General features: G+C 34.4%; 1 protein-coding gene across 2 annotated transcripts in view; it reads left to right on the top strand.

The window, feature by feature from the left end:
* The window catches only part of SCAPER (S-phase cyclin A associated protein in the ER), a 493827-nt gene that overhangs the window by 163287 nt on the left and 302868 nt on the right, over nt 1–27672 (top strand). For both annotated transcript variants that reach the window (XM_030874887.2, XM_030874885.2), the window contains exons 13-17: nt 56–173; nt 448–559; nt 3886–4026; nt 19305–19460; nt 24641–24783. In XM_030874887.2, the coding sequence (XP_030730747.1) occupies nt 56–173; nt 448–559; nt 3886–4026; nt 19305–19460; nt 24641–24783 (670 nt within the window). The remainder of the gene's footprint in view (nt 1–55; nt 174–447; nt 560–3885; nt 4027–19304; nt 19461–24640; nt 24784–27672) is intronic.

Below are 27672 nucleotides of genomic sequence, written 5' to 3'. Positions count from 1 at the left end.
GGTTTTATAGAATTATGTGGTTAAGCAATAGCAGTTTTCTTTTTTCTGAAAACAGCTCGTGAATCTTGGCGCCAAAATACATCCTGGGGGGATATTGTAGAGGAGGAACCTGCTAGACCTCCAGGACATGGAATTCACATGCATGAAAAACTTTCCTCACCATCTCGTAAAAGGTCTGGCCTTTGAAAATTAATTTGAAATGTTTCACAGGAAGGGAACTAGATGTTCTTGACTATTAAATGGAGTTACTACATACTATTTTAAGGTACATTATTCAAGACATTTCCAGATCCATTGAAAAGTGACAATGTTCCTGTGAAATTTTAGGCCAAAGTTAGTTTTGTATATTTTTTATATTTATTTTAAGAACTTTGAAGACTAAAGAAGATATTACTGACTTTATCATGTAAACATTTGTGTCTCTTGTCCATTTGTTTGTATTAATAGAACAATTGCAGAATCTAAGAAGAAACATGAAGAAAAACAAATGAAAGCACAGCAGCTAAGGGAAAAGTTACGTGAAGAGAAAACATTAAAGCTTCAGAAATTGTTAGAAAGGGTGAGTTTTTAATTTTTAGGGAAGTATGATTGCCTTAAATTAATGGGCTTATTTTCAACTTGACTTCTTCTGGTTCGAGAGAAGCTAAAAGAACAATAAAAATAAATTTACTGGGAAACAAAAGCATTTCTATCTACTGAGTTACAGAAAGCTACCTGTTAAAGAAAGAAAACAGAATTTGTCATTCCTAAAAAAGCTGGTAAATTGATGTTTTGCTGAGTTCACATGGATTATTAAAGCTGCGCGTTGTCTTTTGCCATTTTCAGTGGAGGTTTCCTTGGGGTAGTCTTGTGCAAAGTGTTCAATGAATTGGTAGGACAGTTTTGAGCTTGAGATGATCAGATTTGAATAAGTAGGGCACTAATTAGATTTATGGAAGAGATTCTTGGAGTATTTAGAGCAGTGTAACTTCTGGTTAGTGTGATGTAGTGGAAAGAACATGGGCTCTGGAGATGGCCAATCAGGTGAAATCCTGGTTTGAACCACATAATAGGATATGATGCCCTGGGCAAATTACATAACAATACTGCCTTTTAATTTCTTTATCCATAAAATGACAATTATCATTGTTAACCAGTTGTGATGATGAAAGTGGCAAGTAAAACAGTAGCGTGGTGCTCGGGTGGCTGTTGCTCAGCATATGGTCATTCTTATTGTTAGTTACACCTGACAGACATGAGTACTGTATTAGGTATGTGTGCTGTGTAACAAAGGGCCTCAAGACTTAGCAGCTTAAAACAACACACATTTTCACTTAAAACAACTGCTCACAGTTTCTTGGGCATGGAAACCAGGAGTGGCTTGTGTTGTTATTTCTTTGTTCAGAGTCTCTCCTGAGGTTGCAGTCAAGCTGGTTGTCTGGGGCAGCAGTCATTTGGAGCTGAAGGATCCACTCCCAAACTCTCATATGGTTATTGGCAGGCCTGGATTCCTCTTCAGCAGTTGGTTATGGACCTCAGTATCCTGCCATGTGGGTCTTTCCATAGCCTGATGTTCTTATAACATGGCTCCTACCTTTCCCACAGAGTAATCTGAGAGAAGACGAGAAAGAGAGAGAATGAACAAGTGAGCTGCCAAAATGGAAGCTGCACTGTCTTTTATAACCTAATCTTGGAAGTGATATACCATCACTTTTGCTGAATTGTGTTGGTCACGAACCTGATACAGTGTTGGAGGGAAAAACACAAGGGTCTGAATACCAGGTGGCTGGGATCATTTGGAGCCATCTTGAAGTCTGTGAACTACATATACCTAACATAGCATGACAGAAGATAGGTAACCGTTATAGTATAGGTGAACTCCTTGTTACCTTCTGGTCCTAGAAAGGAGGACTAATATGCCTAGGTTAAAAATATTTGCATTACTTATGTTTGTTTTAAAATTGGGGAAAACAATTGGACCAAATAATTTGAATGTAAAAATGAGGTGGCATAAGATTCTCCTTAGTACAGTGGACAAGTTGGCTGGGAAAGGAAGAAAATCTGTAATTTTTCTCTTTACCTGAATCTCAAGAATTTAATCATTTTAATCAAGATTTTAATCATTTAGATTGAATAGATCAAATATGAAAAACAGTCTCCATTCATGGGGCTCTATAAGAGTTAATATATTATTTCATTTTAAGCTTTAGAAAAATGTTCTAACACAATTATAATTTCCCTTATTGTATTTTTAATACAAATAAAATTATATACTTTATTTTCTCACTATATAATATAATCTCCAGATACTCATGCAAACAAAATAGTAAATTCTTTTTTTTTTTTTTGCGGTACGCGGGCCTCTCACTGTTGTGGCCTCTCCTGTTGTGGAGCACAGGCTCCGGACACGCAGGCTCAACCACTGCGCCACCAGGGAAGCCCCAAAATAGTAAATTCTTGAAATTGTACAAGACGTTAGAGGTTCTTTGGTTTAATTTTCCCATCAATGTAGGTATCCCTTCAATTATTAAATGATAAATCCCACCTTCCATTTATATAATGAGTTATTGTTTCAACACTATTCTATACATATATGGTCTCATCTGATCACCACAATACCTCTGTGAGGCACACAGAGTTGAACAGATCCTGAACCCCATTTTTTAAAAAATTTATTTTATTTTATTTATTTATTTTTGGCTGCCTTGGGTCTTCGTTGCAGTGCACGGGCTTCTCACTGCGATGTCCTCTCTTGTTGTGGAGCACAGGCTCCAGGCACGCAGGCTTCAGTAGTTGTGGTGTGCGGGCTCAGTAGTTGTGGCTCGCGGGTTCTAGAGCGCAGGCTCAGTAGTTGTGGTGCATGGGCTTAGTTGCTCCGTGGCATGTGGGATTTTCCCAGACCAGGGATCGAACCCATGTCTCCTGCATTGGCAGGCGGATTCTTAGCCGCTGCGCCACAAGGAAAGTCCCCCTGAACCCCATTTTATAGATGTGAAAACTGAATCTAGGAGAGGCTAAGGGCTGTTTCCAATGTCACATGACCAATAATTTGCAGAGCTAGTTACCAATATCACATGACCAATAATTTGCAGAGCTAGAGCTTTAAGGACCTGTTCCTAGCTCCTAATCCAGTACTGTTTCTGCATCATACTTTTTTAGGTGGTTAAATACATTATTATATAGATGAAATTCAACTGAAATGTTAGTTTTCTTCCCATTCATGTTGAGCCAACATTGATTTTCTATAATTTATTCTTATTGCTGGTGCAGGTTCTGATTTCTTGGAGCACAGGACAAGTCTTTTACTTCTATTTGATATTGTTTTAAGGAAGTAAAGGGAGCTAACGTAATTATTCTTCTATAGTCAAAACTCTCTGTTCCTTCAGAGAATGTTTCTAATGCAAATATTTATTTTTCAGACTTCTCACCTTTTTTTCAATTTCTAGGATAAAATTATCTGTCTTGAATTTGGGTTATAGAGCCATTAATGTTTATAAGGATAAGACATATACACTATTTTTATTTTAAGTGTGCTCATAGTGCAGTATAATAATAACAGCAAATATTTCTCTTGAGCAATGTCTAATGTACTGTTCTAAGAGTTTACATATATTCACTCAATCTTGAAAACCTATGAGTTAGGTACTACTACTTTTCTCTTTATAGATAAGGAAACTGAGACATAGGCTAAAAAAGTTGCCCAGTTTATATATCTAACAAGTGACCATGGTAGATTATGAACTCATCAGTCTGGCTCCATAGACTGTGTTCGTAATCATTAGTCATGATCCTTTAGGTCTTTCCACATTCTTGACTTTATAATTCCTAAGCTGTTTATCTGTTTGCACTTCTTGTCAAGTGACTATGTATGCTGAAATTAATGATGTGATAATTCATTGCATATAGGAGAAAGATGTCCGGAAGTGGAAAGAAGAGTTACTAGACCAACGACGTAGGATGATGGAAGAGAAATTACTTCATGCTGAATTTAAACGAGAGGTGCAGTTACAAGCAATTGTTAAAAAAGCACAAGAGGAAGAAGCTAAGGTATAACTTAGGTGCTTTGAACATTGAATTAGTTACTTGAGTACTTTTTCAGTTGTTACACGAGAAGCTAATGTTTATCAAATGTTTATCCTGTGCCAGAATAACAGCATTTTTACATGCTCATTTGATACTTATTATGTGCAATATCTTATTCTTACAATAATCCTGTGAGATATGTATTACTTTTTACAGGTTTATTGAGGTATAATTCACAGACAATAAATAACACATATGTGAAGCATCAATTTGTTGAGTTTTGACATATATATTCCTGAAACCATCAGTACAATGAAAATAATAAACAATTCCATCACCCTCAAAAGTTTCTTATACCTCTTTGTAATTCATTCCTTCCTCCAACTCTGTTACCACGCAATTGCTGATCTGCTTTTTGTCACTATGGATGTTAGCATTTTCCAGAATTTTATATGAATGGAATCATAGAGTATGTACTCTTTCCCCTGGCATCTTTCATTCAGCATAGTTATTTTGAATTTTATCCATGCTGTTGTGTATCATTTCCTTTTCATTGCTGAGAAGTATACCATTGTGTAGAAATACCATAGTTTGTTAATCCAGTCACTTGTTGATGGACATTTGTTTTCATTCCAGTTTTTGGCTGTTATAGATATAGCTGCTGTGTAAATTCGTGTACAAATCTTTGTGCAGATGTGTGCTTTCATTTTCTCTGGTAAATACCTGATATTGGCAGAGTCTTATGATAGGTTTAACTTTTAAAGAAACACTTTATATACTCTTACCAGCAGTGGATGAGAGTTCTAGTTAGCCACATTCTCACCAACACTTGACATGGTTACATACTGTAATTCTAACCATTCCATATTAGTCTTTATGTATAGTGTCATGTGGTTTTAATTTGCTTTTTGAACATCTTTTCATGTGTGTATTTCCTATCTGTAGCTCTTATTTGGTACAGTGTTTGTTCAAATATCTTTGTTCATTTTTTAAAGTTAGATTGTTTTGTTATTAGTCACAGTTCTCTTTTTCAGCTTTTTTGAGATATAGTTGACAAATAAAATAGATATTTACATGGTGATTTGATATACATATACATTGTGAAAGGATTTCCCTCATCCAGTTAATTAACATATCCATCACCTCACATATTTATCTTTTGTGTGTGTGTGAACATTTGAGTTCTACCCTGTTAGCTTATTTCAATTATATCAATACAATACAGTGTTATCAACTATAGCTACCATGTTATACATTAGATGCTTAGATTTCATTCATCTTATAATTAAAAGTTTGTCCCCTTTCACCAATCTCTCCCTATTTCTATCTGCCTCCCCCCGGCCTGTGGCAACTACTTTTCTGTTTGCTCGCTCTTTGAGTTTTTTGAATTGAAGTATAGTTGATTTACAATATTGTGTTAGTTTCAGGTGTACAGCATAGTGATTCAGTATTTTTACAGATTATACTCCGTTAAAATTATTACATGATAATGGCTGTAATTCCATGTAATAGCAATATATCCTTATTGCTTATCTATTTTATACATAGTAGTTTGTATGTCTTAATTCTGTACCCCTAATTTGCCCCTCCCTTCTCCCCTCTTCCCTTTGGTTACCACTGGTTTGTTTGTTTTCTATATCTCTGAGTCTGTTTCTGTTTTGCATATATATTCATTTGTATTATTTTTTAGATTCCAATTATAAGTGATATCATACAGTTTCTGTCTTTCTCTGTCTGACTTAACTTCACTAAGCATAACGTTCTCTAGGTCCATCCATGTTGCTGCAAATGGCAGAATTTTGTTCTTTTTTATGGTTGAGTAATAGTCCATTGTATATATATATATATATATATATATATATATATCTATCTCACATCTTTTTTATCCATTCATCTGTTGGTGGGCATTTCAGTTGGTTGCATATCTGGACAGAAAATCAATAAGGCAATGATGGTCTTAAATGGTGCAATAGACTAGTTGGACTTAATAGATATCTATAGGACATTATATTCAAAAACAGCAAAATAAACATTCTTTTCACGTGTACATGGAATGTTCTCCAGGATAGATCACATACTAGACCACAAAACAAGTCTCAACAGATTTAAGAGGATAGAAATTATGTCAAGCATTTTTTCCAACCACAATGGTATGAAACTAGAAATCAACTACAGAAAGAAAAATCTGTTTCGATGAGTTGCACTTTTTCTTTTATATTCCAAATATAAGTGATACCATGCAGTATCTTTCTTTCTTTCTCTGGCTTATTTCACTTAGCATAATACCCTCCAGTTTCACCCATGTTGTGGCAAATAGCAGAATTTCTTAGAGGACTTTGTATATTTTAGATATTAATATCAATGTTTTGCAAATATTTTCTCTCAGTCTACGGATTGCCTTTTCATTTTCTTAAAAGTGTCTTTTGAAGTTTTAAAAATTGGAAAGGTCCCATATAGACTTTTTTTTTTCTATACTTTATGTTTTTCTGTACCCTATTTTAAAAAGTTACATAAACTTAAGGTCACTAAGATTTTCCCTTAAATTTTCTCTAGAAGTTTTAAATTTTACAGTGAGGTCTATATTCCATTTTGAGTTAAGTTTTTTATATGGTGTGAGGTAGGGTTGAGGTTCATTTTTTTCATATAATGAAACCCTAAATGTTTCATATAATGAAACATTTTATATAATGTTCCAGTATCAGTTGTTAAAGAGACTATCTTTTGTATAACGAATTGCCTTAGACCTTGTTGAAAAGCAATTGGCTATATATGTGTGGGTCTATTTCTAATTTTCTATTCTGTTACATTTATCTTTATAAATACAACTTTATCTTCATTACTGTACCTTTATAATAAGTCATGAAATCAAGTATAAATCCTTAAGTTTTATTTTCTTCTAAAACTACTTTTGCTCTTTTAGGTTCTTTGCATTTCCATGTAATTTATAGGATCAGCTTATGAATTTCTACTCCTCCTGCCCAAAAGAGGCCTGCCTGTATTTTGATTAGAATTGCATTGAATATATACATTAATCTGGGGGAGACTTGTCATCCTAATGATATTGAGTATTCTGAACCATATGTCTGATGGCATATATCTCCATTTATTTTGGTTTGTATATATTTTATGAAATTTACCTGCAGTTCATATTTTTAATGCTCTTGTCAATAGTATCTTGTTTTAAATTTGTTTCTAATTGTTTGCTGCTAACTTATAGAAACACATTTGATTTTAGTGTATTACCTTATATGCTACAACCCTGCTAAACCTACTAGTTCTAGTTTTATTACTTCTTTTCCTGTATGTTTTTCATTTTTAAATCTCCCTTTATTGCATTAACCAGTACTAGCACAGTGTTGATTAATGATGAGAACCAATATCATTGCCGTGCTCCTAATTTTAGGAAGAAAGCATTCAGTCTTTCACCATTAAGTGTGATATTAGCTGTAGATCTTTCATAGATGTTCTTTATCAGATTGAGGAACTTCCCTTCTATTCCTAGTTACTAAAATTTTTTTACCATGGACTTTGAATTTGGTTACCTGCTTTTTCTGCATTTATTGAGATGATATTATGTGTTTTTTTAAGATCTTAAAATGGTGAATTTCAGTATTTGATTGTCGGATACCGAAGTAACTGCAATTCTGGGATAAAGCTCACATGGTCATGATATAATATCAGTTTTATATTTTGGTGTGCTTCGTTTGCTAAAATTTTAAGAATTTTTGCATCAATGTTTGTGAGGGATTTTGATCTTTTTTTTTCTTTTCTTATAATGTCTTTGTCTGCTTTTGGTAACAGAATATGCTGGCCTCCTAAAGTGACTTGGGAAGGTTTCCATCCTCTTCAGTTTTCTAAAGTAGTTTATGTGGAACTGGTACAATTTCCTCCTTAAATTTTTTGTGGAATTTACCAATGAAGCCGTCTGGGCCTGAGGTTTTCTTTGTGGATGAGTTTTTTAAATAAAAATTCCATTTTTTTATATACATAGGGCTATTCATATTATCTATTTCTCTTGTGTAATTTGTGTCTTTCTAGGAATCTGTCCATTTCCTTAATGACTAACAATATTGAGCATATATTTATGTGCTTATTGGCTATTTGTATATCTTCCTTAGAAAAAAGTCTATTCAAAGTCCATTGCTCATTTTTTTAAATTGGGCTGTTTGTCTTTTTGTTGTTCAGCTGTAAGAGTTCTTTGTATATTCTCAATACTAGTCCTTTATCAGATATATAATTTGCAGATATTTTCTCACACTGTGTAGGTTACCTTTTCACTTTGTTGATAATGTTCTTTGCACAAAAGTTTTTAATGTTGATGAAGTCCAATTTATCTATCTTTTGTTTTATTTTTTGTACTTTTTGTGCTAAGAAATTATTGCGAAATTCAAAGTCATGAAGATTTACCTCCATGTTTTCTTCTAAGAGTTTTATGGTTTTAGCTTTTATATTTAGGTCATAGATACATTTTGAATTAATTTTTATATACAGAATGAGGTAGGGGGTCTGCCTTTATTCTTTTGCAGGTGGATATCATTTGTCCAAGCACTGCTTCTTGACGACACTATTCTTTCCCCAGTGAATGGTCTTGGCACACTTGCTGGAAATCAATTAGCCATAGGTGTACAGGTTTATTTCTCTTCTCTCAGTTCTATTCCACTGGTCTATACGTCTATCCTTATGCTGGTATCACACTGTTTTGATTACCGTAGCACTTCAGTAAGCTTTGAAATCAGGAACTATAGTCCTCCAACTTAGTTCTTTTTCAATGTTGTCTTAGCTGTTTGGGGCAACTTGCAGTTAGGATGAGGATAAGCTTTCCATTTCCATAAAAAAGTCCATTGGAGTTTTGTTAGGATTGCATTGAATTTTTACCATGCTTTGGGGAGTATTGCCATCTTAATAATATTAGATTTTCCAATCCATGAACACAGGATATCTTTCCATTTATTTAAATCTTCCTTAATTTCTTTATGGAGTGTTTTCTAATTTTCAGCACACAAGCCTTTCACCTTCTTGTTTAAATTAATTCCTAAGTATTGATTGTACTCTTTTGGAGGTGACTGTAAATGGAATTGTTTTCTTAATTTCATTTTCAGATTGTTTACTGCTAGTGTATAGAAATACAATTGATTTTTATATATTTATCTTATCTCCTGAAACCTTGCTTGAACTTGCTCATTAGTTGTAATAGCTTTTTAGTGGATTCCTTAAGATTTTCTATATTCAAGATCATACCATCTGCAACTAGAGATAGTTTTACTTCTTTACCAATCTGGATGGCTTTGATTTTTTTTGTTGTTGTTGTTGCTTATTGCTCAGGATACAACCTGCAATACAATACTGAATAGAAGTGGTAGGAGCGGACATCCTTGTCTTGTTCCTGATCTTTGGAGTGGGAGGCATTTAGTCTTTCATCATCAAATATGATGTTAGGTATGGGGTTTTCATAGATACACTTCAAAGATTGAGGAAGTTCCTTTTTACTTCTAGTTTGTTGAGTGTTTTTATCATGAAGGGGTATTGGATTTTGTCAAATCCTTTTTCTCCATCTATTGCAAGAATAATGTGGTTTTGTCCTTTGTTCTTTTGATATTTGCTGTGTTACATTAATTGCATTTCATATATTTTATATATTTGTCTAATTTTTTAGTTGTTTAAGGTGGGAGGGTGCATCTGGACCCTCTTACTCCATCATAGCTGGAAGTGGAAATTCTGAACTATGTATTATTTTTATGTTTTAGAGGAGCAGTCTGAAGGCAGATTGTTGATGGTCACACAGTCGGAATTAAAATCCTGATGTTTGTGGTTCCAAAGCCTATGCTTTTACCACTGTTCTTATTATTGATTTAGTATTTTCATTTTGTGGTCTTTTTTTATATGACTTGTATGAATTTTGATCTGTCTAATTGCCTAATATATTTACTTTCATTATAATCTCATTAAACCAAAGTGGCTCCTATAAACATATTAACCCAAACTATAGTTTAAATAATTTCCGTCAAGGTAAGTGGTTGACTGCTGGTTGTTTTTACATAAAGATATCAGCTACCATTTTCAGTTTTAAAAATTCTTAATAATCCAGGTTCACTGAGTTAACAGTCTGTACTAAGATTTTTGCTGATATGAAATTCTGCTTTAAAACCCTGCTACCAACTGCTGCCCTGTTGGTTCTCTTAATTTTCATTGCTTTCTCTTCGATAATCTCTGAAACCCTCTTTTGAAATGTATTATATCTACAAAGAAAATAAAAATAGACAATCTAGTTTTTGCTTGTTCTCTCATTCATTTAAATATTTTATGAATGAATTGTTCTTAGTATAATTACATAAATATCTTAAAAGTTTGTGTGAAACATTGCCGATTACTTTCATCCCCAGACATTTTAATCTATGAGACAAAACCTCCTCCTACCTTTGGTTTTATCACGTGCCAATATTTCCCAGTCTTGCCTGATTATAACAGTAATATGAGTTGTTAAAAAGAGAGATTTCCAAGCTTTGCAGGTTTTTTTCAGTAATGCTAGAGTGGCCCCTGAGGAGCTTTATTTTTTTATAAGCCCCCCAGGTGATTTTTATGATCAGGAAATTTGGTTCCACATATGTCAAACAGTTGCTCCTTCTTCAAAAGTAATTTTTCATCATAATAGTGAGGACTGAAGTCTCTGGAGTTAGATAAATTTGGATTCAGGTCCTGACTCTACCACATAGTAGCTGAATGGTCTTGGGTGTTATTTTAGCCTCTCAGCCTATTTGTTGATCTGTAAAATAGGAATAATCTTACCTACATCTCAAAGAATTGCTGAAAGGATTAAATTAGGTTGTGCGTATTGTGAAGCAGTTAATGCCATCCTTGGTATGCTGTAAATACTCTGTAAAATATTACAGTTTCATAGAATGCCACATCCTATTTGTGTTCCACTTCCTAACTTTTCCTTAAGTCCCTAATGCATTTCTGTTGTTTTATTACTAATCCAGAAGTTCTAATAATCCAGTGATTTAAAATATACTTAAGTTCCACTAGAACTTAAGAATATGTCCTTGAGACATACCAAATATATTTATTTCAGTCCTGTGTAAGATATTTTTTCCACATATACTTTTTTTGTGAGTTCTTGGCATAAATTAAGTCTTCTCAGATGTCTTAGTTCTTTCTTGGATACACAGATGATTGAAAATAAGTGATCTACTATTTAGTTGTTAGTGATTATTATTACAGGCAGAGTTATTCAGCACACGATTTTATCATTTATTTAATAGTATAAAATGGCTTTTATTTTCAGTTTCTTAATGGTCTCATTGATAGCTTTTCAGATGCAATGTGTCTACTCATAATTACAGGGTTTTGGGGATTTTTTTTGAGGAAAAGACATCTTTTTCCTTATTTATGGCAGTAGCCTTTTCCTTGTGCTGTGTCCTCTTGCCTGCTTTTAAAATTTGCTTCATCAGTTATCTTCTTGTGCCTGCTCCTTTGCTTTCTTCCTCTAGACTGACTACTTCCACCTGTTCTATAGATTACCTACTCTTTCCTTTTGGAAATCACTAGATTCCTAGAAAGAGCTGTCTGTGCTCATTTCCACTACTTCATCACTCCTGTCTTCTTGAATTCCTTATGACACCATTTTTCCTCTATGCTATACTGTACTTTCCTTTCAGAATGTTACTCTGTTATCACTATGTTTAAAAGCCTTTTCTGGATCTGTTCATTATCAACACTGTTATGTATTTTTTTCTAGAACACTTTCTTCTGCGCTATCTTGGTTTTCCTTCTGCTTTCCTAACCAGTGCTTTACTATCTTCCCTTTTTCTTTTGCTGCTTAAATGTTACTGCCTTCAGTCCACTTCATTTATTCCTTTCCTTGAATATCACAATCATTCTCCTTGCTTCAGCTGTCCTCTCTGTAGTGACTCCTAGATCTGCATTTTAACCCCACCCTCTCAATGAAGCTCTAGACTCAGTTACCTATTGCTTGATGATTGTATCCAGTGAAACTCATCAGGTCACCACCCCTGTATCCCAAATCATTTGCCTTTCCTGAAATTCATATTTCAGATGAATGGTATCATTAGTCTCCCATTAATCTAGACTTGGAAAGCTTGTGATCATTTATCAATATTTGCAGTTGTTATTCTTGCCTTTTGTCCCTACTCCCTTCAAATTAATCTTTCTTAAGGGCATTATTGTATTACCTCTCAACTTAAAAACCTTTAGGGACTTTCTCTTGTCTTTCTTAGTATAAATGCATTACTCTAGCTTTCTTTAATACTGTTTTATATGTAGAATAGTGGCCATATTGTTATGAAAATGGTTTATTCTCATTTTAAAGAATTCAAGCAATATGTAGCAAAGGAAACTCAAAATCCCACCCTCAGAAATAGCTACCATTGACATTATAAATACTCTTCCAGAAATCTCTTTAGAATAATGTTCAGATTGAATGAATAGATAACTTTATAAAATAGAATTATACTATCAGGCTTCCCTGGTGGCGCAGTGGTTGAGAGTCTGCCTGCCAATGCAGGGGACACGGGTTTGAGTCCTGGTCTGGGAAGATCCCACATGCCGCAGAGCAGCTAGGCCCGTGGGCCACAACTGCTGAGCCTGCGGGTCTGGAGCCTGTGCTCCACCACAAGAGAGGCCGCGACAGTGAAGGGCCTGCACACCGCGATGAAAAATGGCCCCCGCTTGCCGCAACTAGAGAAAGCCCTCACACAGAAACGAAGACCCAACACAGCCAAAAAAATTAATTAATTAATTAATTAATTAATTTTAAAAAAAAGAATTATACTATCCATGGTACTTCTTAATAAGAAGTATTCATTTCTATTTTAGTTCCATTTTAAGAGAATGAAGTGACGTGGAAGTAAAATTGAGAGACTTATTGAATTTGTAATAAATGTTTGTTTATCACAAGATCTCCTCCCAACAATTTTCATAGTTTCATTATTTTTACATTGTTAAGGTTTATAACATTTACATTTTGCTCTGAAACTATAAATTCCACAGTTTAGTTTTCCTTCTATGTATGAATGGATGCACAGCTTGCCTAATCCTCCATTCATGAGTTCTTTGTTTTGACCTGGTTGGCTGGATTTTATTAACAAGTAATTTTTTCAGGAAGAGGTTATTGTGCTCTATTCCTTGAGTTCTTAGGTATCAAAGGTCTGTGGCATTTCTGAGTACATCTTGGCTAGAGATCAGATTCATGGTTCAGAATATCTTTCCTTCAAAGTTTTGTAGGCATTATTCCATGTTTTTCTAGCATTAACTAATTCTGTGGAGAAGCCTGAGGCCAGACAGATTTTTTCTCCCTCTTTCTCATAGATGACTTGCATTTACTGCCTGGAAGCTTAAAAAATTTGTGCTTGTTCCTTAATGTTTTGTGATTTAATAAGGATATTCTTGGTGTTGATCTTCTGAATAAATTCTTCATGAAATAAAGTGGGCTTTCTCAATTTTCAGTATTTCTTTTTTTCAGGGAAAATTTTCTGTATTATATATTGGAATATTTTGTCTTTCTTAACTTTACAGATATTATTCTTACATTAGATCATCTTAACTTGTTCTCTGTTGTTCAAAAGTTATTACTTACACATAAATTTTCATTTTAAAGTCCATATTAACTGTGATTATAACAAGCCTTTCCTCTGTTAGTGATTCGACTTTTTACCATCTTTGCTGTTTCATGCTTTTTCTAATTTAATTAATTCTGTGATTGTGTTACTTTGGCCTAAGTTTCCTTAACTCTCTAGTCTTCCTTTATTTTATCATGTCATTTTATCATCTTTTTTGCACCTTTAAATTCAGGTTCGTGTTGACTTCTTTTTACATTACAAAGTTTGCCTAGGAGATATTCTGCTGTTTCTTTGGTTATGTTTTCTTCCAGTTAATTTCCAGGAAATGTCTTATTTATTTTTTTACTTACTTACAGTTTGATTGAGATATCATTGACATATCAAAATTGTATATATTAAGGTGTACAACTTGATTTTTTTTTGTTTTTTCAGTACACGGGCCTCTCACTGTTGTGGCCTCTCCCGTTGCGGAGCACAGGCTCCAGACGCGCAGGCTCAGCGGCCATGGCTCATAGGCCTAGCTGCTCTGTGGCATATGGGATCTTCCCGGACCAGGGCATGAACCCGTGTCCCCTGCATCGGCAGGCGGACTCTCAACCACTGCGCCACCAGGGAAGCCCACACTTGATATTTTGATATACATATACATTGTGGGATGATCACTACAATCCAACTAATTAAAATATCTGTTACCTCTACTTAGTTACTGTGTGTGTGTGCGTGCACACACATTAAGAAGATTTCAGATCTATCTTCTTAGCAAATTTCAAGTATATATATAGTACAGTACTATTAACTATTATCACCATGCTGTACATTACGTCTCCAGACATATTCAACTAGCATAACTAAAATTTTGTAGCATTTGACCAACATCACAGATTGTATTTTTTATGCTGCTTTTGCACATTCTTCCCTCTGAATTTTATTTTATTTATTTTGTCTGGAGCATTAGGTCTCATTTCTTTTTCTTTCATCTTGATTATGTTTAACATGTGACCCTTGATACATTATGATTAATTTTCCTTGAGCATACCTGTTTGTCTTATACTTTCAGTATACCTTGAGAAATGATTATATTGTTAATTTACTTATGAAAGTAGTTACATGGGATGGAGATTGGGAAATCTTTGCTAGAACTGTATTCAAACTTTCTTGTTTCAGTTTGTAACATATCTAGTGATAGATTTTATTTCATCCAACATGGATTCCTGGAGTCTATACTTCTTTCAGAGAGAGTAAGCTTCAGAGTTTGTTTACTTCCCAATTTCACTCTACCTTTTTCACTGTGGCATGTCTTCCTTCTGGCTTTCAAGAATGAGAAATTTGACCCCAACAGACATTTTCCAGTTTTTTATCATTAACTGTACTTTACTCATAAAAACTTTACTCTCCTTTACCATTGATCTATATTTCTGTTTTTGTGCCAGTACCATACTGCCTTGATTACTGTAGCTTTGTGGTATAGTTTGAAGTCGGGGGAGCCTGATTCCTCCAACTTCATTTTTCTTTCTCAAGATTGCTTTGGATATTTGGTGTCTTCCACGTTTCCATATGAACTGTAAATTTTTTTGTTCTAATTCTTTGAAGAATGCCATTGGTAGTTTGATAGGGATTGCATTGAATCTGTAAATTACCTTGGGTAGTATATTCATTTTCACAATATTGATTCTTCCAGTCCAAGAACATGGTATATTCCTCCATCTGTTTATGTCATCTGTGATTCCTTTCATTAGTGTTTTATAGTTTTATGAGTACAAGTCTTTCGCCTCCTCAGGCACATTTATTCCTGGGTATTTTATTCCTTTTGTTGCAGTGGTAAATGGGAGTGTTTCATAAATTGCTCTTTCTGATTTTTCGTTGTTGCTGTATAGGAATGCCAGAGATTTCTGTGCATTAATTTTGTATCCTGCAACCTCATCAAATTCATTGATTAGTTCTAGTAGTTTTCTGGTGGCATCTTTAGGATTTTCTATTTACAGTGTCATGTCATTGGCAAACAGTAACAGTTTTACTTCTTCTTTTCCAATTTGTATTCCTTTTATTTCTTTTTCTTCTCTGATTGCTGTGGCTAGGACTTCCAAAACTATGATGAATAAGAGTGGTGAGAGTGGACATCCTTGTCTTGTTCCTAATCTTAGTGGAAATGATTTCAGTTTTTCACCATTGAGTATGATGCTTGCTGTGGTTTTGTCATAAACGGCCTTTATTATGTTGAGGTAGGTTCTCTCTATGCCCATTTTCTGGAGAGTTTTTATCATAAATGGGTGTTGAATTTTGTCAAAAGCTTTTTCTGCATCTATTGAGATGATCATATGGTTTTTATTCCTTAATTTGTTAATCTGGTGTATCACATTGATTGATTTGCATATATTGAAGAATCCTTGCCTCCCTGGGATAAATCCCACTTGATCATGGTGTATGATTCTTTTAATGTGCTGTTGGATTCTGTTTGCTAGTATTTTGTTGAGGATTCTGCATCTATGTTCATCAGTGACATTGGTTTGTAATTTTATTTTTTGTGATAATCTTTTTCTGGTTTTGGTATCAGGGTGATGGTGGCTTCATAGAATGAATTTGGGAGTGTTTCTCCCTCTGCAGTATTTTGGAAGAGTTTGAGAAGAATGGGTGTTAGCTCTTCTCTAAATGTTTGATAGAATTCGCCTGTGAAGCCATCTGGTCCTGGACTTTTGTTTCTTGGAAGATTTTTTTTTTTTTGCGGTACACGGGCCTCTCACTGTTGTGGCCTCTCCCGTGGTGGAGCACAGGCTCCGGACGTGCAGGCTCAGTGGCCATGGCTCACTGGCCCAGCTGCTCTGCGGCATGTGGGATCTTCCCGGACCGAGCACAAACCCGTGTCCCCTGCATCGGCAGGCGGACTCTCAACCACAGCGCCACCAGGGAAGCCCTTGGAAGATTTTTAATTATGGCTTCAATTTCATTACTTGTGTTGGGTCTGTTTATATTTTCTAATTCTTCCTGGTTCAGTCTTGGAAAGTTTTACCTTTCCAACAATTTGTTCATTTTCTTGTGATTGTCCATTTTATTGGCCTATAGTTGTTTGTCATAGTATCTTATAATCCTTTGTGTTTCTGTGGTGTCAGTTGTGATTTCTCCTTTTTCATTTCTAATTTTATTGATTTGAGTCCTCTCCCTTTTTTTCTTGATGAGTCTGGCTAATGGTTTATCAATTTTGTTTATCTTCTCAAAGAACCAGCTTTTAGTTTTATTGATCTTTGCTATTGTTTTCTTTGTTTCTATTTCATTTAATTATGTTGGTGGGAGTGTAAATTGATATAACCACTATGGAAAATGGTGTGGAGATGTGTTAAAAAAACTAAAAATAGAACTACCATATGACCCAGCAATTCCACTACTGAGCATATACCCTAAGAAAACCATAATTCAAAAAGAGTCATGTACCACAGTGTTCATTGCAGTACTATTTACAATAGCCAGGACATGGAACCAACCTAAATGTCCATCGACAGATGAATGGATAAAGAAGACATGACACATACAATAGAGTATTACTCAGCCATAAAAAAAATGAAATCGAGTTATTTGTAGTGAGGTGGATGGACCTAGAGTCATACAGAGTGAAGTCAGTCAGAAAGAGAAAAACAAATACTGTATGCTAACACATATATATGGAATCTAAAAAAAAAAATGGTACTGATGAACCTAGTTGCAGGGCAGGAATAAAGAGGTAGACATAGGGAATGGACTTGAGGACATAGGGTGGGAGGGCAAAGCTGGGGCAAAGTGAGAGTAGCATCAGCATATATACACTACTGCATGTAAAACAGTTGGCCGGTGGGAAGCAGCAGCATAGCACAGGGAGATCGGCTCGGTGTTTTGTGATGATCTAGGGGGGTGGGTTAGGGAGGATGGGATGGAGGCTCAAGAGGAAGGGGATATGGGGACATGTGTATGCGTATGACTGATTCACTTCGTGGTGCCACAGAAACTAACACAGTATTGTGAAGCAATTATACTCCAATAAAGATCTATTAAAAAAAACTGTAATCTCTAGCAAAACTTGACTGTTCAGACTCAATATATGTGAAGTTGAGGATGAGGTATATAGTTTAATATCTTGTACCTAATTGTCACTTATTTGGTGTATGTTGAAGAAAAATGATTTGTTTGTTTACTTTAAGTTTTGTCATCTCATACTCATTAGAATAATGTACATACCTATTAAAATTAATGTAACTTGTATAATGTCAAATCACAATGATATTAAGTAACTATAAAATGGTTTCTATAAAAATCTTAATTTGTCTCTTAAAAACATTTCAGTGGAGGCCTAAATAGACATTTCTCCAAAGAAGACAATATAAATGGCTAACAGGCACATGAAAAGTTGCTCACCATCACTAATTATTAGAGAAATGTAAGTCAAAACTACAATGAGGTACCATCCTACACTGGTCATAATGGCCATCATTAAAAAGTCTACAAATAACAAATGCTGGAGAGGGTGTGGAAGGAAGGGAACCCTCCTACAAAATTGGTGACCATGTAAATTGGTACAGCCACTATGGGGAACAGTATGGAGGTTCCTCAGAAAACTAAAAATAGAGTTGCCATATGATATAGCAATTCCACTCCTGGACATATATCTGGACAGAACTATAATTCAAAAAGATACATGCACCCCTATGTTCATAGCAGCACTATTTACAGTATCCAAGACATGGAAACAACCTAAATGTCCATTGACAGATGAATGGATAAAGAAGATCTAAATATATACAATAGAATATTACTCAGCCATAAAAAGAATGAAATAATACCATTTGCATCTACGTGAATGGACCTAGAGATTATCACATTAAGTGAAGTAAGAAAGAGATGACAAATACCATATGATATCATTATTCGTAGAATCTAAGCTATGACACAAATGAACTTATCTATGAAACAGAATCAGACTCACAGACATAGAGAACAGACTTGTGGTCGCCAAGGGGGAGGGTTGGATTGGGAATTTGGGACTAACAGATGCAAACTATTGATATTATATATAGAATGGATAAACAACAAGGTCATATTGTATGGCACAGGGAATTATATTCAATATCCTGTAATAAACTATAATGGAAAAGAATATATGTATATGTATAACTGAATCACTTTGCTGTACACTGAAACTAACATAACATTATAAATCAACTATGCTTCAATAAAAAAAATATATTTCAATGGCAGACCTTTACTCTAAATCAGGGGTCCCCAACTCCCGGGCCGCGGACCGTTAGCAGTCCTGTGGTCTGTTAGGAACCAGGCCACACAGCAGGAGGTGAGTGGCGGCCAACCAAGCGGCTTCATCTGCTGCTCCACATCACTTCCCTTACCACCTGAACAGCGCTTGCATTACCGCCTGTACCATCACTCGCATTAATGCCTGAACCATCCTCTCACCACCCCTGTCTGTGGAAAAACTGTCTTCCGCGAAACCAGTCCTTGGTGCCAAAAAGGTTGGGGACCACTTCTCTAAATCACTTCTTACTGCGGCCTATGGGTTTGTTATGTACACTGGATTATTATCCATTTGGGGGATAAGTATTGAAAGAAAAGACTATAAGTCGTTCATTTTTTGGTCTATGCCTTAAAACTGGTTTGTATTATTATATAAAGACTGTTAAGTTTCATATTTTTGTGATGTGCCTTAGAATTAACCTGATTTGAAACTCACTTTCTCTTTTTTTTTTATTGCAGGTAAACGAAATTGCCTTTATAAATACCCTCGAAGCCCAGAACAAACGCCATGATGTTTTATCAAAATTGAAGGAATATGAGCAGAGGCTTAATGAGTTACAGGAAGAGCGTCAGCGAAGACAGGAAGAAAAGCAAGCACGTGATGAAGCTGTTCAGGTAGAATTTTATTCAGCAAGCATTTATTGAGCACCAGCCATTTCTAGGCTCTGAGCCAGGTGCTGAGGATACAAAAAGGAGTAAGACCAAGTCTGTGTTCCCAAGGATGCATGGTTTAGTGTAGCACGGTTTGGAAATGGGAAGTCTGATTGCCAAGGCAGTGTGTACTCCTTCAGAAAGGGTATCAGTGTTTTTGTCAATTTGAATCTCTAGTCTCAACTAGATGAAGGACTAAATTGCTCTGGACAGATTATTATCTATTCTTTTCTAATTGGGTTGGGCAAGAATATGTTCCTTTCTTCCCTTACAAATGGATTGTGTTTGAACCAATGTATATAGCCTTAGTAACTGGGCAATCTTTATGTTTATGACAAGGAGCACCTGTCATATATTGGGCAGTGTCATCAGGTACTTTAACCTCTGTAGCATACCCTAAGTTAGCTACCATTTTCAGGATGGGAAGAAGACTTAACACATAAACTTTAGTGATGGTTTTAAACTATTTAAATCTTCCTCAAGATCAAATATGGATGCAGACATACTTTATCTGTTATGACTAATATTTATTTGTTTATTCATTCAGTCATCGTTTATTGAATTACTGCTATAATCTGTGTGCTGTGCTTTGCTCAAGGACATGAAAAAGATATATCCTTGATCTCAATGGGAAGACATATATGTAAACAAATCTTAACCCGTAGGATTAGTATAACAGTAAAGACGTTTTTGGAAGCACAAAGGAGAACCTGTTACTCAAATTGAGAGTGCCAAAGACGTGAGAACATCAGGAAAAGCTTCCTGGAGGAGGCGGTGCCTCAACTAAGTTTTGAAAACTGAGACAGTCGTAAATGGTGCAAAGTAGGCATTCTATGCAGGAGATGAGTGAGTATGGCATGTAGAGTTAGGGACCTGACCATGAAGAGCTTTGTTGTTATGTTAAAAGCTAGGGATGTTATTAATGTTTCATGCTTCTTCATGTCACTGGTAATTTTAGGAAATTAAAATATTACAGTTTTCAAGTTTATTGGTTACTTTATGCTCTTTTTGTACACTAGCAAGCAGTCCCATATTCACCCCAATCTCTATTTGATTTGAGTTCAAGGTCTCATTTTAATCTGAGTGTCAAGCTAACTTATGTTTAAAAATACAGGATACTACTTTTAGAGAAACTTTAGCTTTTCCTCTCAAAGGAACAGTAAAAAATTCATTTTTATCATTTAAAAGTTAATTACTCATTAACTAACATTCTTAAATGAGTAAATGAAATAGGATATTTGAATTTTTAATTTGAGCCATCCCTTCAGCTTTATTGCTCTTTCTTTTTCTGCATCAAACCAATTTATAAAAATAATTATTTTTTTATACGCCAATAAAGATGTTAAAAAAAATTATTATTTTGAAAATTGTGTATTACTTTTGAGCAACCATTAGGCATTAATAATTCAGAAATAAATGAGATATGATCTTTGCCTTTATGGCAAATAATACAACATAGTGTGAAAGTGTAATAGAAACCTGTACTGTATAGGTTACAGTGGTATCACAGAGTAGGGAATAATTAGCTCTCTTGGTGGGAGGGGAATGTCAGGGAAAGTTCAGTGGAAGAGGTAACTTCTTACCTGGATTTTGGGGGGAAATATATGAGTAATATTGTATATTTTTGAGTAGACATCTTTAGTTACTTTTTCTGCATTTATTTTGCAGATTTGAAGATTTGAAATATAACAGTTATCTTCTGTTTAAAAATGACGACTCTTGTTTTATAATTTGGAACATTTATTAAGGCGTAAAGGAAAGCAGTTATTTTCTGAAAGTAGTAAGGAATCTTCTGAACTCACTAACACTTAAAATTTTTTTTGACTACTCAGACTTATTTTTATCTTTAAAAATGTAGAAATTTCCTATGGATTTAATTTTCAGTGAAAAATTTAAAATGTATGTACATAAGTTTAATCGAGATGACTGATACTAGAAAAATTCATTGGTAATATATAACATATATATAAAATTTAAAAATTTTTTAAATATGTAGTCATTACTATATGTGCAAGGAGATAATGCCAAACATTCTGTAAATACAATAATAGTAAGATATTGACTTAATAAAGAATTCAGAGGCCCTCCATCTGCTTTACTTTTATTCTTGAAACATTCACATAAATGTTAAATTGTTAAAGTCAATTGTGATTCTTGTTTTTTGTAAGTGAAATACTAAGTTAATGCTGCCGTCATATATTCTCAATTTCCCTTTTTTGCCATATAAATTATTGATGGATTAGTTTTAAGCCCAGTTTTCTTAGATATTCTGCCTTGTCCTCTTGCCCTAATCTTCTGATTTGTAGGCGTAAAGGGCGGGGTTGCAAAATCCTTTCTTAGGCTGCCATAAACACATCGTTGACAGTGAAACAAGGTACGTGGGAGTCTGAGAGGTTTCAGAAGGGTTGAGAGTTAGATATCTTTACAGTTCATTTGCTGTAGGTTTATGCTTTTTATTTGTGAGTATATAGATTTATAATGAATATTATAAAGTTACGCTTCATTTGTTTAATAGATATTTATCGAACTCCTTCCCTGTACAAGATGCTTTTGTGGGGTACAAAGTTTCCTATCTTTAGGAAACTTAAATTTTAGAAAGGAAAACACTAGATGAATTTACTAATTTTACTCATTAGGTATACAGTTACCAATTTTCTCTTCCACTTATTAAAAACAGAAATTAGAAGATTGGATATTTTTTGAAGTCCAGTTATTTCTATTAGTACAATGTTGGAGTATTTCTTATATCCGTAAAAACAATCAGCAAGTTGACATCATATTTTTGCGTATAACGTAGCTACATTGCACATACACATAAAGTAATTGTTTGTATATAATATTAATAAATTTCATTTATAAGACCAACTTATAATTTTTAAAAGTATATCCCTCAAGATTTTGGTTTTATAAAATATGAAATGAAAAGTTCTGGTTTAATTCTTTATATTTAATGCTTTAACCTTTTGCATTTTAGTGTGAAAGTTGTGTTTTCAGACATAATGCAGATTTTTTAAAAATAAATTTGAGTTTAAGGGAAAACTCTTTTGTTCGTGTTTTTAAATATTTATTTATTTTTTTAGGCTGCACTAGGTCTTAGTTGTGGCACATGGGATCTTCGTTGCGGCATGTGGGATCTTTAGTTTCTGCATGTGGAGTTCTTAGCTGTGGCATGTGGACTCATAGTTGCAGCATGTAAACTCTTAGTTGAGGCATGCATGAGGGAATAGTTCCCCGGCCAGGGATTGAACCCAGACCCCCTGCATTGGGAGTGTGGAGTCTTAGCCAATGGACCACCAGGGAAGTCCCTGTTCATGTTTTTTATTGGAGAAAATTTTCTGTACCAGGTTTGATTGTTTTTTACTCTTGAGTTTTTCAGAGAGTATATAACTAAAAAAGTTTCTACATGTTATATTTAGTAATGAGAAATAGCTATAACCAGTTCATGAATAGTATGTTAGAAAGTAAAGACTATATTTAAAATTTAATTGCCCACCTGCAACAGTCTATGATCTGTCAGATGTGCTCTCATGAATTCAGTGCATTCCCTCTAGTTCTCAGGCCCCCTGCCAAAAAAAAAAGAAAGAAAAGAAATAGGGACACTTTTGTGTTACTACTTTAAAAAGGTTTTCTTCCCCTGGGTAGATACAGCTTGTTGTAGATATAAAGTTAGCATTGTGAGCTTATTAGTAACTTAGTTAACTATTAGGAATATTAGCATCTCTCCCCAGTGTTATCTAAACAGAAACTGCTTTAGCATTTCTTTTCTGCTCTCATTTACTGAACACTTTACTATGTACTAAACACTTTGCTAAGTACTTACCTGTGTTAATAATTTAGATCTCACAGCAAACTGGGTCTCTTTAAGGTAAAATGACTTGCCCAAGGCTATGTAAGTAGTGGTTACTAGAGCCTAGATCAGTGTAGTGTGTTCCATTTATCATAAAGAGTAGGGACCAGGGAGATGTTGTGTGAGCTCCCTGGGGGATGGGGGTGAATTGAAAGAAATATATCAATACATCTAGTAATATGGTGAAAATTAGCTAAGTACTCCTAGTAGGCAAAAATACACAGGAAGTATATCACAGTATTTTAATGAAGTATCTTCTCCATTAATGATGATGATGATGTTAATTATTGAGAATTTAGTATATGCCAACCCCTATGTAAGTGCTTTTCATGTATTATCTCATGTGTTCTTCACAATATCCTAAGAAATAAGCACTATTGTTACTTGTCTTCCAGAAAACTAAGTCACATATATAATATAACTAGACCAGGGTCACCCAGCTGGTAAATAATGTAATCAGGAAACAAAATCAGGGAATCTAATACAGTGTCCACTCTCTTACCCACTATGCTATATTACAATGCCTCTTTCTCCCTGCCACAAGCTTTTCTTCACTTAAGTCCTATATGGAAGCTTAGTTCAGAAATAAAATCTGTTAATTATGCTTTCTTCATCATGTTCTGTTATTTCTATAACCATGTCCAAACACAAGGCTTTAGAAGTGATTAACCATAAAATATGTATCAGGTTCTAATAAGATAGTATCTGCTTAAAATAGCATTTATTCTTTTTTAAATAAATTTATTTTATTTATTTTTAGCTGTGTTGGGCCTTCATTGCTGCGTGCGGGCTTTCTCTAGTTGTGGCGAGTGGGGGCTACTCTTCGTTGTGGTGCGCAGGCTTCTCATTGCGGTGGCTTCTCTTGTTGCGGAGCATGGGCTCTAGGCGTGTGGGCGTCAGTAGTTGCAGCACGCTGGCTCAGTAGTTGTGGCTCCGGGCTCTAGAGTGCAGGCTCAGTAGTCGTGGCGCACGGGCTTAGTTGCTCCGTGGCATGTGGGATCTTCCCGGACTAGGGCTCGAACCCATGTCCCCTGCACTGGCAGGAGGATTCTTAACCACTGCGCCACCAGGGAAGCCCAGCATTTATTCTTCTAATTATTTGTAACACTGGTAAATGACATATGAAAACCAGATAGTATTGGTATTTGATTTTATTTAAATTCTGAGAAGCATACCTAATGAGAAGCCAGGGATCTATTTGGCTTGAATATATAAGTATATGTCAAAGCTGTGTCACCTTTAATCATTTTCATCTTACACATAATTCTAACATCTTTTAAAATATTTCTGACATTAGGAACGTAAGAGAGCTCTAGAAGCAGAACGGCAGGCCCGTGTAGAAGAATTGTTAATGAAGAGGAAAGAACAAGAAGCCCGAATTGAGCAACAGAGGCAAGAAAAGGAAAAAGCCCGGGAAGATGCTGCCCGGGAAAGAGCTAGGTACTTCATTTGCTATCTTGATTTTGATCCTGATGAACATTTGCAGTGAGAGCATATTCAAATCAAGTCTTGAAGCTATTTGCCGTCATGTAGAATTTTTAGAAAGTGTTACATATACAGAAATGTTATACTGAATTTTGATTTCCAGGAATTAAGCCATCCTACTCAAAATGGAAAACTTTTGAAAATTTCTGTTGGATGGGAAACTTGATATTTCAAGATATTTTCAGTTGTAAGAAATAGAATTTGATTCTGGCTAACTTAAGCAAAGTAAATTTTAAGTAAAATATTGGGAGCGAAAGTCATAGGTGGTTAGATGACCAGGCTGGGACATGGTCAAGTATCAGATACTAGGTCCCAGGAGCCACGGCAGTGGTCTTTTGATAGAAACGGTCTGGTCAACATGTTGCCGCCCTGATTATGTTAAATGACACTCAGCCATCCCTACATTTTAAAATCACTTGTTTAAGATTCAAAGACCCAGGAAAAAGCATTTAATTGGCCAAATTGATTTGTGCTTTTTGATCTTGTTTGTGAAATCCTTTTATACCCTGTGTCATAAGATATTCTTCAAAATGTTATAGTTTTTCAGTTTGACACACATTTAGGTTTTAATTCCTTTTAAGATACCTTTTATGTATGGTATGAATCAAAAATATAAATTTATTTATTTGCATATAAATATCCATTTGTTGAACAGCCCCATTTGTTGAAGAGGGTAGCTTTTAAGAGACTATCCTTGCTGCCTGTTCACGGTCAATTAATCATAGATGTAAGGGTTTATTTCTGGACTCTGTCCTGTTCTTTTGATATCTACATGTCTATTCTTACTCCAGCACCACACTGTTTTAACTACTGTAGCTTTATAGCAAGTTTTGAAATCAATTAATGTAGGTTCTCTAATGTTGTTGTTCTCTTTCAGAATTGCTTTCCAAATAACTTTTTAGGGTAGGCTTGCCAGTTTCTAAAAAAAGAAAGCTTGCAAGCATTTTTATAGTAATGCCTTGAATCTATAAGTCATTGTGGGAAGAACTGCCATCTTTACAATATTGTATATGATCCATGAATATGGTATGTGTCTCTATCTGCTTTAATTTCTCTCAACAGTATTTTTTAGTTTTTAGAAAATAGGTCTTGCATTTCTTTTCTTAAATATTTTCCTAAGTACTCTTTTTGAAGCCATAGTGAATGGAGTTATTTTATTTCATTTTTGTTAGTATTTTTGCTAGTATGTAGAAATACAATCAATTTTTTATATATTTTATTTTATAATTTTTTATGATCTTGCGCAACTTTCCTATGCGTATTTTCCTATTAGTGTTTTCTTTTTTGCTGTTGTTGTTCCTTAGGATATTTTACATAAAGGCTCATGTCCTCTGCAAATTGAGATTGTTTTACTTCTTGCTTTCTAATACAGATGTCTTTAATTTCTTTTTCTTGCCTTATTGCACTGACTAGATCCTACAATATAACATTAATAGAAGTTGTGACATTGTATATCCTTATTTTGTTCTTGATCTTAGGGGGAAAACATTCAGTCTTTCACTATTACGTATGATGTAGTTGTAGGTTTCTCATAAATCCTCATTATCAGGTTGAAGAAGTTCTCTTCTATTTCTAGTTTATTGAGAGTTTTTAGCATGCATGTACTTTAAATTTGGTTAAATAAATGCTTCTTTGGGGGCATTCACTGAGATGATCATGTAGCTTTCATTTTTTATTAATATGGTTTATTACATTAATTAATTTTTGGATATTAAACCAACTTTACATTCCTGGGTTAATTTGCACTTGGTCATAGTGTAAAATCATTTTTATGTGTTGTTGAATTCTTATTAAGGATGTATTCATAAGGGATATTGGTGTGTAATTTTCTTGTGATGTCTTTGTCTGGCTTTCATGTCATGGCAATCCTAGCCTCAGAGAATGTGATGGGAAGTGTTTTTTCCTCCACTATTTACAGAAACTCTTTGTGTAGGATTGTTACTTTTTCTTGCTAAATGTTCAATATACTAGTGAAGCCATCTGGGTTTGGAGTTATCTTTTGGGGAAGACTTTAAATTACCAAATAAATTTTTCTTAACATGTTATCAATCTATTGAGATTTTTCTGTTTCTTATTGAGTCAGCTTTGGTAATTTGTGTTTTTCTATGAATTTGTTCTTTTCATCTAAGTTGTGTATTTTTATAAAGTTGTTAATAGCTCCTTATAAGGATTTTAATTTTAACATGATCTGTAGTGATGTTCCTCCTTTCATTCCTTATTTGCTAATTTATGTCTCTCCTCTCTGTCTCTGTCTTTCTGTCTCTCTGTCTCTTGGTAGTCTAGCTAAAGGTTTGTACATTTTGTTGATCTTTCCAAAAAACCAGCTTTTGATTTCTTTGAATTTCTACATTACGTTTCTGTTTTCTGTTACATTGATTTCCACTTTGATATTTATCATTTCTTTCCTTCTGCTTATTTTGGATTTGATTAGCTTTGCTTTTCCTACTTTTATAAAGTCAAAACTTAGTTGATTAATTTTAGATATTTCTGCATTTCTAATATAAGCATTTGAATTACCAGTTTTCTTCTTAGCACTTCTTTAATTTCATCTCATCAGTTTTGATACATTGTATTTTTATTTTCATTCAATTCAAGATTTTTTCTAATATTTCTTATGATTTCTGATTCCTGAGTTATTCAGAAGCATGTTATTTAGTTTCCAAATATTTGGAATGTCTCCCGTTTTTCTGTTTTCTAATTAAATATTTTGTGGTTGAAGAATGTTTTCTGTATGATTTCAGTCCTTTTAAATTTATTGAACTTATTACTTTATGGTCTTGAATGTAGACTATCCTAGGGAATGTTCTGTGTGCTCTTGGAAAATACGTGTATTCTGCTGTTTTG

Source organism: Globicephala melas, chromosome 2, assembly GCF_963455315.2.
Source record: "Globicephala melas chromosome 2, mGloMel1.2, whole genome shotgun sequence".
NCBI lineage: Eukaryota > Metazoa > Chordata > Mammalia > Artiodactyla > Delphinidae > Globicephala > Globicephala melas.
The sequence above is the reverse complement of the archived record's forward strand: the minus strand, read 5'-3'. Positions and strand labels throughout refer to the sequence as shown.